The 12509-nt window shown below is 34.5% G+C and overlaps 2 protein-coding genes across 2 annotated transcripts; one reads left to right on the plus strand and one right to left on the minus strand.

Annotated features, from left to right (window-relative positions):
- Positions 1-1255: 1255 nt before the first annotated feature.
- On the plus strand, positions 1256-4764 carry LOC21412032. Its single transcript, XM_024171267.1, has 2 exons — positions 1256-3021; positions 3747-4764. The coding sequence occupies exons 1-2, from the start codon at positions 1309-1311 to the stop codon at positions 4506-4508; spliced, it is 2475 nt and encodes an 824-aa protein (XP_024027035.1). The 5' UTR covers positions 1256-1308; the 3' UTR covers positions 4509-4764.
- A 1157-nt stretch (positions 4765-5921) lies between these two features.
- LOC21399177 (transcription factor bHLH93) lies at positions 5922-7682 on the minus strand. Its single transcript, XM_010106816.2, has 4 exons — positions 6943-7682; positions 6677-6853; positions 6384-6551; positions 5922-6209 (listed from the first exon to the last, which is right to left on the minus strand). Exons 1-4 carry the CDS (start codon positions 7612-7614, stop codon positions 6123-6125), a joined length of 1104 nt encoding a protein of 367 aa, XP_010105118.1. The 5' UTR covers positions 7615-7682; the 3' UTR covers positions 5922-6122.
- Positions 7683-12509: the final 4827 nt, after the last annotated feature.

Below are 12509 nucleotides of genomic sequence, written 5' to 3' on the forward strand. Positions count from 1 at the left end.
CACATTAGAAGGGTTAGGGCTGGGCCTCATTTATGAAGCTAGTAGCACGGGCATGACACTAGCCCGCAAAGGGTCCAGACACGGCCCAGGCCCGTGAGGCAATTTGGCGACATTGTAATTTAATTATCCTTGCATTTTATACTTACTTCACTCTTTTTTCCTTCACGGCAATTATTTTCTTGTAATGGTTCATATTATTTCAATAAATCACATATTTTTAGGACATATAATATTACATTTTTGTTTCTTTTTTTGTCATTAAGTCAAAATATAAAAATATTAAAAAATTAAATTTTAAAGTGGGTCGTCCCATTCAAAGGCCCTACAGGGCGGGGCCGGGCCTAGCCCTACAGGGCCAAGCCGGGCCTAGCCCTACAAGGCCGGGCCGGGCCTAGCCCTACAAGACAAGGGCCAAGGTCAAGGATGAGCATGAAGGTTTCTCCTCAGGCCCGGCCTAGGCTTGACCCTGTACTGTAGAGGGCCGTGCCAAGCATGGCCCATGCCCATCATAGGCCCGGCCCGACCCTTTTAACACCTCTAACCAAGTTGTCAAAATCTAAAAATTTAGAGTGAAAAGTGCCAATACAAAGGTTGCGTTTGGAATTGTTTCAAAATGATTTTGTTTTCAATAAAAAGTTACAATGAGATTGTTTTGAGAATCATTTTTGGACCAATTCTAAAATTGCGTTTGGTTAGTTTTTTAAGAGATTGTTTTGAGTATAATAAAAAAGTAAAATCGTGTTTGTTAATTAATACATTATAATATTGTTGATAAGTACTAAAAATGAAAATAGAAAAGTAAAAACAACTTTTAGTTATTTTCTAATTCATTCACAAAAACCATTCTCATTGTTTTCGTTTTCAAAACATTTACTAAATAAATATCGTTTCGTTTTCATTTTCATTTTTTGCTTATCAAAATACGTGAAAACCATTTCCAAAAACGGTTCCAAACACGCACAAAATTTCAAAACCTCACCCTTGGATAAGGTTTCATTACCACATGAGTAATCTTAACAAATATCCTTTAAAAGTATATAGATCATAACTCTTACCTTTATTCTTAATTTGTAACTTTTTTAATTAAATAATTACAATAATAAAAAGTTATTTATCAAAAGTAAGGATTGTTTTGCTTTCATCTACTGAGTCTGAGAACCTGGGGAACGGGCCTCAATATCCAGCCCGTAAAAAACGTGGCTATTATAGTAGGCCCGTGAGAACCTAAGTTTCAAATTTTGGAACCAAAGTGGGAAATAGAGAATTCCCTCCCAGAAACCTCTTTCATGAGGACCGACGTTCGAGAAAATGCCCGAGAGAGATACCGCCGTCAACACTGTCGTCCCGTCCACGCCCCCTCGCAGATCACCAAGGTTTCTTCACAGCGACACTCCTCAGCATAACACTTCGTCGAATCTCCGGCGATCCACCAGACTTTCTCTTCTCAAAAAGAGCTCCCCAGACCCGGAAGTTCCGAAGTCTCCCGAGCCCAGAAGCGACCAGGTACGCTTTTCGGAAACTGATTCGAAGAAATCGAGTAAATCCATTGATGGGTCAAGAAATCGTGGAGTTTTAAATACTGGGTCGAAAAATTCTGTTGTGTTGAGAAATAGAGTCAATGGGTTTTCGAATCTGAAGCGTTCTCCGAGAAAATGCCAACCGTTCAAGAAAATGCCCGAGAGAGATACCGCCGTCAACACTGTCGTCCCGTCCACGCCCCGTCGGAGATCACCAAGATTTCTTCACAGCGACACTCCTCAGCATAACACTTCGTCGAATCTCCGGCGATCCACCAGACTTTCTCTTCTCAAAAAGAGCTCCCCAGACCCGGAAGTTCCGAAGTCTCCCGAGCCCAGAAGCGACCAGGTACGCTTTTCGGAAACTGATTCGAAGAAATCGAGTAAATCCATTGATGGGTCAAGAAATCGTGGAGTTTTAAATACTGGGTCGAAAAATTCTGTTGTGTTGAGATATAGAGTCAATGGGTTTTCGAATCTGAAGCGTTCTCCGAGAAAATGCCAACCGTTCAAGAAAATGTCTAAGAGAGATTCCGCGTTCAACACCGTCGTCCCGTCCACACCCCGTCGGAGATCACCAAGATTTCTTCACAGCGACACTCCTCAGCATAACACTTCCTCGAATCTCCGGCGATCCACCAGACTTTCTCTTCTCAAAAAGAGCTCCCCAGACCCGGAAGTTCCGAAGTCTCCCGACCCCAGAAGCGACCAGGTACGCTTTTCGGAAACTGATTCGAAGAAATCGAGTAACTCTATTGATGGGTCAAGAAATCGTGGAGTTTTAAGTACTGAGTCGAAAAATTCTGTTGTGTTGAGAAATATGGTCAATGGGTTTTCGAATCTGAGGCGTTCTCCGAGACTTTCTGAAGGTGATGGTTTTTCACCGGGAAAAAGTTCCAAGAAATCGGGTATTTCGGTTAACGGGTCGAGTAATCGCGGGAATTCGAGTTCTGGGTCGATAAAATCTATTAGAAAGAACAGTGCTGTGGATGGATTTCAAGGCCTTAGACAATCTCAGAGGATTTCCAGTACTAGAAAAGACATATGTTATAAAGATGAGCTTTCAGATGTTAAGGAAGCAGAAGAGTTTGTGGTTAAAAGCGAAATTGAAACAAGAGTGGGATTGGTTGGTCCACAAACTAAAGAAGAATTAGATGGTGAGTGTAGAGTGGATGGGTTTCAAGGCCTTAGACGATCTCAGAGGATTTCCAGCACTAGAAAAGACATATGTTATAAGGATGAGCTTTCAGATGTTGAGGGAGCAGAAGAGTTTGTGGTTAAAAACGAAATCAAAACAAGAGTGGCATTGGTTGGTCCACAAACTAAAGAAGAATTAGATGGTGAGTGTAGAGTGGTTGAAGTTAGTCAGAAGAGAAAGCGAGATGAGTGCGAGGAGAGCAATGGGGCAGTCCAGACATGGACAAAGGAGCAAGAATTGGCGTTGAAAAGAGCTTATTTAGTTGCGAAGCCGACGCCGCACTTCTGGAAGAAGGTTTCAGAATTGGTAATTTTCCGCTACTTCTACTTGTTATCCTTGTTATCTCAATCAAATTCTTCAGTAGGACTTGCAATAATTTTGATAACTTTTGGGATTTGTTTTCATTGGTAGTGCAAATTCAATTCTAAGTACTAGCTCATATTGTAAGTTCAAAATGGCAAGATTGAGAAAAGGGAAGAACTTAATTCTATCTGGGGAAATGTGTAATGGGTAGGTTCGTGTTCATTCCCTTTTGTTATAAAGTTTGTTGAAATTTGCTTGTATAGTTAGGTCTCAACTATGAGCACTGTGCTTAGTGATTTAGGTGGATATAGTTTGAGCTGAAAAAGCAACCTCCCTGTATGAAGCAAAATTGAATTTTGTTTTCTCTGCTAGAATAGTTGTTTTACCTGTTAGGATGGCAAATAAGTGGATCGACGATTATGCAATCTCGGTCAAATCTGCAGGATACCTGTCCAGCTAACAACTGAAGTTACAATTAACTGCACACTATTATTTTTGCCTGTTTCAAACTTTCAATCCACTGATTCTTTGGAATTTGCGTGCCCTTTAGGATTAGCTTTTCCTATGACAAACATGTCGATAAATTCAGCATTGTCGAAAAATGAACTGTTTCTAAGCTACTTGGCAATACTGCAACAGTAAATCTATGCTCTGTAATTGTTTAGCTGCTTACCAACATGCTACTCTAAGTCATATTTTGCAACATATTGTGGCAAACTTAAATGCAGGTTCCTGGAAAATCTGCACAGGAGTGTTTCAATAAAATCAATTCTGACCACTTAACTCCGCCTCAACATCAGCCTGTTCCAAGGACAAAGAAGAGAGTAAACTCTTCCCCCATTCGACATTTGGATCTTTCTGCAAGTAAAGTGCTTAAACCCACTGAGATAAAAGTCAAAAGACCAAGTTTTAATAAACAGAAGAGTCACGTTTTGCACAAAAATGCCCGACAGTTATTGCGAATGCATCATCAACAAAACCAAAATCACGAGGCTGATCTTTTTTCAGTACTTGAGCCCAACTTGGATGTATCTACACAAGCTTTCCAGCATAGTGTTGTACCTTCCACCCCAAAGCATTTACAGGAAAAACATGGATTTCTCCAAAAGTTCAATGAGAGATCCACTTCAGGCCATAAGAAGCCTCTCTCTAGATTTAGCGCTTCATGTGGGAAAGCTCTTAGTCCCCCGGTACTGAAGCAGGTCAAAAACAAGGTCCTACATGAGAAGTATATTGACCAATTACATAGCAGGGATGCTAAGAGAAAAACAGCATCTGAACAGGCTAAAAACTCCACATTGACGGTGCAGGATAGAAAAGAGATCAACGTCCCAAAATCGGATGTGGTAAGAGCTGCGAGAAATGCCTTGGTCTCTGATGCTATCGGTATGCTTCAACAGATACAGTCGAATGCCAAGAGTAACTCTTCAGATTTGGATGACGATTACGTCTTCCAAAATGATGGTGATGAAACTGAAACAGAAATTTAGCTCATGAATGTATCAAAAATATTTCAGATGTAGCTTTTTCATGATACCAGTTGAAGCTATCTTGTGTAGCTGCTAACTTTAGCGCCCTGATATTTCTGTAACTCATCCATAGTTGAAAAGGCTAAACTTTGTAAATGAGGCAAATTTTAACGAAGACTACAGTAGTTCAGCTGGTTTCTTAATCTTCTAATTTCAAAATATAGTAAGCACAATTAAACAAATAGATTTGTCTTGTATTGTTCTTTATTCTTTGTATGACCGCAGCTTTTCTACAATATCTCTGAAATTCAGGAAATAAAGTATTTGATAAGTGAGAATAATGTTAGCTAATGTTTGACCAAGTAAAACTCTATCAACCTGAATTTGAGCATACTCAATAAAGCTATTATTTTTGTTTTTAACACATTTTTCATGTTTAAGATTGACTAATGGTGTTCAACCATATGAAGGGATTATTGGCCTCTGGATAATCCTGTCCCACAGTCTTTGCAAAGAGACCTATCTGATTCAAATTAGTCAAAAGTATATTTATCGTTTAATTGGTAAAGGGTCACTTCTTCTGATGAAGGGAAAAAGAATCCAGGAATGACAATTTGTTTAGTGCCAGAAATCTAAAAAATTACTTGACTGTCCTCTGGAAACTCTTATGGCCCTCCAACCTCTTTATGGTCTCTCGTATATTTTCATGAATTATTCTACTTATTTATTTATTTATTTGTTTTACTGAGAAAAGAAATAAGGAAATGGGTTGGATGGCATTGTAGCTAGGACCTTTGATCTAGTGCAAATTTCATTGTTGTTTTAGGACTTGGGATTCTTACACAATTTTAGGGTCTTTTAAGGTAGTTTATGCACCTTAGATTGCAACAAGTCAACAATTAACATCCAAAAAGCATAGCTTATAAATAAAACAGATAGAAAACTATTCTCTAGTTTATAAATAAATGAAGGGTATTATTAAAATTTTGATATATAAATTTAGAACTGAACCAGTTATCATAGGCAGTTACATTGCCACTCTGTGCTTCTCAAGTTTCTGCTTGATTTACTGAATTTTGCAATAAGTTTAGCTTGTCAAATTTACAACATCCGCAAATACAACATTTCAAAGTCAAAAAGAATTATTGCACATGAATTGTGAATTGAAGGATCTAGTTTATTAGTTAGGAATGTTATAGCATTCCTCTGTTATAAAAGGTCACCATCCAATCTATTTTCCCAATTATTGGTTTATGGTTAAGGACAGAATTTTGATAATTTATCAAAATCCAGCACAGATATGCAACAAAAATATGACAGAATAAGAAGAAAATAGCCCTCTATTTCTTATTCATAAATGACCTTGATTTAATTATTATTTTTTTGTTAGATGTGAACTAATAATGATCCTTGTGTTAAAAGATACTCCAAATTGAGCGGATAATTACATGATAAAGCGAAGGGGGGAAAAATAAAAGGATCTTATAGATGCAACAGCAATTATTAAAAAGAGAAAGTTGTCACAAATTCTGACTAGGAAAGTTTCTTGAAGATTGTTAAAAGATCCATATATCCCTTTGCAAATCAAATTAACTCTCTTATTTTTCCAATATTCTCCTTTCTTCTGCCTCTTGCCTACAAACATCTTCCTCCATACCCTGCATTTCTGAATATTGCTTGCTTTATATCTTCAGAACTAATCAATGTTCTCTGCTGAGCTCCCTAAAATAAGCACACAAAAAAAACACACACACATTGGCATTTAAGGAAAAACAAAATCAAGCAATTAGAAAATCCACATCTGACTCCGTCACAAGGCGTAGAGAGAGAGAGAGAGAGAGAGAGAGAGAGAGAGAGAGAGAGAGAGAGAGAGAGAGAGAGAGAGAGAGAACAAACCTCTGAACATGAAGCTTGCATTGAAAAATCATTAAAGCAGCTTATAACACACTGTTGAATCTCAAGACCTAGTGCTTCTAGAGTGTTCACAGTTGATAGCAACAATCCTGGCTTGGCTGCACAGCAGATATCAATCCTTGTATCCACTTCTCTCCTCTCCACATCAAACTGCAAAGAAATTCATTAAAACAACATTTTTAACTTTGTCCTGTTAAAACTAAAACCTTAATTTGGGATCTTAGAGTGCATTTTTTTTTTAGGGAAAAAAAAATCAGTGTCCTTAATTGTAATACCTTTGGGGAGTTTCTCACCAACACTACATTTGGTTTAAGCTCCTTGGATATGCCTAACAAATTGATCTGACCATTTGTAAACTCTTCCATTCCCTCTTCTTCTTGCAGCTTGCTGATTCTTTCCAAAAGCTCCTTCATGTAGTCTATGGTGTCTCCAAGTATTGATGTTCTGTCCATCTGCCAAATACTCAACATTCTTCACTTACTCTACCAAATACTAATAATTAGAAAAAAAAAAAGTAAAAAAGAAAACAGATTAAAAAAACCTTGCTAATCTTGGGAACTATTGATCTAAGCATGGAAAGTCTGTCATTCAAGCGCCTCCTCCTTCTTCGCTCGGCCATGAGATTCTTCGAAGGCTGGCCTTCAAGCTTCTTAGGCCTGCTGATCTTTTTCTCTCCGCAATTAGCAGCAACACTCCCCATGTTAAAGCCGGGAATCAGCTCTGTAGCACATGTCATGATGTGTTGATCCATTTCGACTTTGCAACAGCTCGCGGCCAGCTTATTATTGCTAATCTCATCCAACTCCAATCCGTTCTCGCCACCAAGAAAGCCAAACTGGACTTCATGATCCTCCGCCATTGAAGGGTAATCTTGATCCTGTGATGGAAATGGTGGTGGTTTGTTGTTTTTGGAGTAAGATGAGTCAAAATTATCATCTGCAGGCACTGAAAGTACTACTCCATGGTCATGGTCAACAAAAGGGAAGGAGGAGGATTGGTCAGTGAAAGGGCAATCAGAGTTGGTTAGAAATGTTGTTGGGGGAGGATTTGGGATTGCCAAAACTGGGTTGTTGTTATCTTCAAATGAATCAAAGTTCCAATTGCCACTAGCAAAGAACTGGTCATTCAACATACTGCTTGAGAAAGTGCTCCAACTATCTCTTCTTGTTGGAGCCAGTAATTCCTCCAAGAAACCATGTTGACTAAGCTCCATTCCTCTCTCTCTCTCTCTCTCTAAATTTCTTGATTAAGGAGTAAGGAATTGGCAATTCATAGAGGAGGGCCTTAATAAACTGAAGTTGCACCAAGTTGGAGGTACACAATTGTATATAAATCTGTTTGGATGACTGATATATAAACTTGGTCTGTTTTTATTTTTTTTTAGAAGTATATATTACGTTGGAATATGAAAAAATATTATACAAATAGTGCGGTATCTTGAACCGTTCTTTTAATTTATTATCTCTATTTTAAGCCGTCAATGGTATTTAAATTCTATCAATTTTACATTTTCTGTACTTTTTTTTTTAAAATTATAAGTAAGAGTATATCTAGGGCTTTTCTTTTATTCTTGGCGTGGAAGGTCTCTCTAACATAATAGGTAATTTTTTTTATGAAACAACTTAACATATAATTATAAAAAAATAACATAACAATTATTGACCGTTGTATTTACGTTGAAGAAGAGTAACATCAAAGAATCTATGGCTTGTTCGTTTGTATTTTTGAGTTATGGTAATTTGAGTGTAGATCTTGAGTTGAATTTGAGTTATAACTTGAGTTGAAGTTGTAACTTAAGTTTTTATTTAGTTCTGTACATTTGAGTTATGGTTTGAGATCAAAATCTTTTTAAGTATATTTGGGTGAGTCAATAGTGATAGAAAATTATAATAGGGTATATAGGTGGGATTTTATTCGTCTTTTCGTTGTTAACGCATAAAAAAAATCATCTCAATCGGAATTAAAATGAAAAAGTTATGACATTTTTAAAAATTGAAAAAATATTGTTCATTAACTTGAGTTTTAGTTTTAAAACTTGAGTTGAAAGGGAAACTTAAACTCAGATTTTAGCCATAAACTCAAGTTAAAACTCAAATTAAAACTCAAATTTTATAAAAAAACATAAATTTAAATAAAATTATAACTTAAATTCAAACTTTTTTTTTAAGTTTACGTGTAAAAAAATAAACCCTTAGTCATCTATTACACCTCTCTAATATTAAGAGTTGTTTGGTTAGGAAATTCGTACTCCGATTTGAATCATGATTTATGATTCGTTACAGTATTTTTTCTTAAAAATATACACATAAATTAAAAATAATTTTAATCTCATAATTTTAATTTATGAACCAAACGTCTTTTTAGTGTTTTTTTATCTCTGAGGAACCTCTCTAAACGGACAAAAAAGGCTATATATATTTGTTTACATAATATATGCAATATAGAACGTACTGTATATATGTGTGTCGTGTGAACGAGTGTATGCTGTCATTGTTTGTGTTGTACCAGCTTGAGCTACACCTCTAAGATTGAAATGGAATCTGCTTTTCTCTCTCTCTCTCTCTCTCTCTCTCTCAAGGTGAATTCATGTCTTTTTCACCGAAATTATCAATCAGACAAAAACTCCAAATATTTTAATTCCCATACGCTGAAAGCTTTGACCCACAAATCCGTCTGAACCGAAAAAGAATGGAGTTAGCATCATACGCTGTCGGTATTCATTTTTCAAGATTTTCTGTAACCCTCCCCAATTAATAATAATTCTTTTTAATTATATGCATCTCTCTCCAATGACTAGGCATGCAAAAAAAATATTATGCCTAAATTGTCCTTAAAGCTACTGGAATTAATAATGCATTGTTTTTATCTCTTTCCTTTGATTAGTGAGCCAAATGATATATTCATTTTCTCTTGTCTTGCCAAAAGAATATTCTAGGAAAGAAAAATAAATGGTGCATGTACACTTATAAGATGTTTGATATGAAAATTTGTGTCATGATTCGAATCATAATTTATAATACGTTACAGTGTTTTTTTTCATAAAAAACACACATAAATTAAAAATAATTTTGAACCATAATTCTTCGATTTAGTTCCTATTATATCTTCAAGTGTATATATATATATATATATATATACTTGCTTGGTTGGTTTGAATAATGTGCTGAGTTTGATATATATGGCAATTGGAGGACTTTTTTTTTGTTGTGAAAAAGAAATTCTAATAATTCCCCCTAATCATAGCAAAAAAGCACATATAATTAGAAACACATACTGCTAATGTTAGCAACGTTGCGTCATTTGAAAAGCCATCTTAAAGAGAATAAATTTGAAAAATGAAGAAATAATTATGTGATTAGAAAGAAGACATTGTGGGCAAGAGATCAATTGAAGAGTTTGTTTTCATTTGGCCCTTTTCCTTTCTCTTTCTCTCTTTCCTTTTCGGCAATCACCAATAATAGGATACTCAGTACTCAACATAACCTGGTTCCTTATTCACGAGGAGAAAATTTTCTATTATTATAAAATCAAAATGAATATTATTCATGGGAATTAAGCAAAGTGTTTCCTAGCTAGGGTAAATTACAGTTTTGTGCATGCCTTAAGATGCCATTTCAATATTTCAATCCACGTAATTATAAAGAATTTAACTAACATGCTCGTTTCCTTCATCGGAACAATATGACTGTTATGCTCATTACTAAACTTGTTGAAGAGATGAAATATAATTAAAGTATTTCTTTTTGATAAACCTATGAAAACAAACGCATAGAAGGAGTTTTTAGAGTATGTGCATTAGTTCACTAATAAATCTCGTGACAACATGAAAAAAAAAAAAGAGAAAATTAAAGTGCTAGAAAATATCTCGAGCTGTCAATTACTATACTTATATATATATATATATATATATATATATGCTTCCACATGACATGCTCTGCCTACGTACGTGTAAATTATTACAAAATGATTGACAGCTTGAAGGGTGTTTTTCAAAGCAAACCAACACCTTAAGACAAATGTAGAAAATACTTTGCATCAACTTGTATTGACTGCGCACAAAATTAATATAATATTGCATGAAAATTGTATTGCTTGCATAATATCTTGACGCGTCAAATAGATAATATAATTAGAGGATGCAAATGTTATGAACATTAATTAGCTAAGTCTATTGGACTATGCTATAAGGAAGCGTATGAATTAGTTATTAGTATTTTATTATATTGGGTCAAATATCAATTTCTTTGGATATATAGATTGTCCCTTAATTATGCTTTTCAGGTTCCAAAATTGGATAAACATGCATGTACATATATGTATATATACGTATATATACGTATATGAAATATGTTGGAGTAGACCATATTGTTAGCATTGCACCACACAATTACCTATATTGATTGTTGATTGATAGCTTACAATCTTCAAAGGACCAAACTTCATGGGTTTTCTTCTTTCTAGCATATAAAATAGGAAATGAAAATTAGTGAAGAGAGGAAGCAATCATTTCATATGTAATCGTCAACATAATTGAGATGTTCAATCTTTATTTGATATTGGTTAAATTCTCTCACTATTCATTAAAAAAATCTTTCCCCATGAATTTAAAAAAAAAGAAAAAGAAAACAATAACAACCAAAAGGAAATGAAGAAAAAGAAATTATGGCAAGAAACGATAATAGAAAAAGTGTAAACTAGAAAGCAGAGAAGAATGCAGGAAAATCTAAGCTCTTTCTGGTGTCCTCTTTGTTTTCAAATTTTTGGCATAAATGATATTATTTGAATATCAATTTCTATATATTTGTGATATTTCTCTAATTCAACCCTATTCTTCACTGGACATGGACCAATTATGGGGTTGTAATAAGCTAATCCAGTAATGGAAGTGGACACAATTACTGCTGTCAATTGGTTAAAATAAACCCTAATAATAGAAAAGCATCCGCCATATATCATGCAATATCATTATCATGGTTATATATATATATATATATATATATGTATAAAAATGGTTATTTTTCCCCTTGAATGCTGATTGGTTTTAGATGTTTCAGAAATGGCAGTAGAGGCAACACATAATGCTACAAGGAGGGCAAGAGATTTCAGCTTTATACAAAGCAAAAAAATAAAAATAAAAATAAAAAATCTGCTCACAATTATCTTTAATTTTAGTGATATTTTAATTAAATAACTTTTGGGGATTAGAAGTAAAGAGAGAAAAAAAGCATAAAGTGATCAGAAAGGAAGTCGTTTTCGTTCCTTGTCTTTTAATATTATTATTGCTAAAAAATAGTTAAGCATCTTTTTACACACTGATTAGATCAGGGCAAAACACAAATCTCAAGGTAGAAAAGGGAAACTTGTAGGGACAAAGCAACCGACTCAATGCCATACATTTGTACTATATATAAAACCAAGTAGCAAAAACAAAAAACAAACAAATGGAGGTCAGAAAACTAGCTTAACAATAAGCTGCTAAATTTTCCATATGCGCCAAGCCTACATAATTAAGACAAAGGCTACCTTATTTTTCATAATTCTCTCATATGTAGAATAGCCTGGCTGTCCCATCCCATGCATGTATCTAATCAATTAATCCATATATATGTTATATATATATATATATATATATATATCCTTTATTGGATAATAACATCTTTGTCTTCCCCCAATTTATGCCTCTAGAGGAAGAGTTTTTGTCGAAAATTCAGAATCTGATGGCATCTTATTACTATTCTAGTTAAAGGAAAAGAATTCTCTCTCTTTTTGTTATGAAATTCAATAGACACAGAATAATACAAGCCAACTATGTGTCAGTAGATTTTAAAAAAGTTACTTTTAACTGTGTTAAAAAGAAAAAATAACTGTTACAAAAAACAGTTGAGTGCTTGGTAAATTATAATTATACAAGTTTTGCTGGTTTCAAAAATAATGTAATAGCGTTTGGTAAATTATGAGGTTTAATTACTGTTGATAGTTAATATGACTGAGATTAATAATATTAAATTAATATATAAAGTAATTAATAATTGATAATTATTTAACAAATAAAAATTAATATAATAATAATATAATAATAAGGGATAAATTATCATTAATGAGTAAATT

Source organism: Morus notabilis, unplaced genomic scaffold (assembly GCF_000414095.1).
Source record: "Morus notabilis unplaced genomic scaffold, ASM41409v2 Scaffold502, whole genome shotgun sequence".
NCBI lineage: Eukaryota > Viridiplantae > Streptophyta > Magnoliopsida > Rosales > Moraceae > Morus > Morus notabilis.

Bases quoted from the DNA above. Each gene is read 5' to 3' on its own strand.
- LOC21412032 (XM_024171267.1), top strand. From the start codon at position 1,309: ATGCCCGAGAGAGATACCGCCGTCAACACTGTCGTCCCGTCCACGCCC. The intron at 3,022-3,746 runs GTAATTTTCCGC...ACTTAAATGCAG, and splicing joins GGAAGAAGGTTTCAGAATTG to GTTCCTGGAAAATCTGCACA.
- LOC21399177 (XM_010106816.2), bottom strand. From the start codon at position 7,614: ATGGAGCTTAGTCAACATGGTTTCTTGGAGGAATTACTGGCTCCAACA. The intron at 6,854-6,942 runs GTTTTTTTAATC...AGTATTTGGCAG, and splicing joins TAGTTCCCAAGATTAGCAAG to ATGGACAGAACATCAATACT. The intron at 6,210-6,383 runs GTTTGTTCTCTC...TGCTTATTTTAG, and splicing joins TGCAAGCTTCATGTTCAGAG to GGAGCTCAGCAGAGAACATT.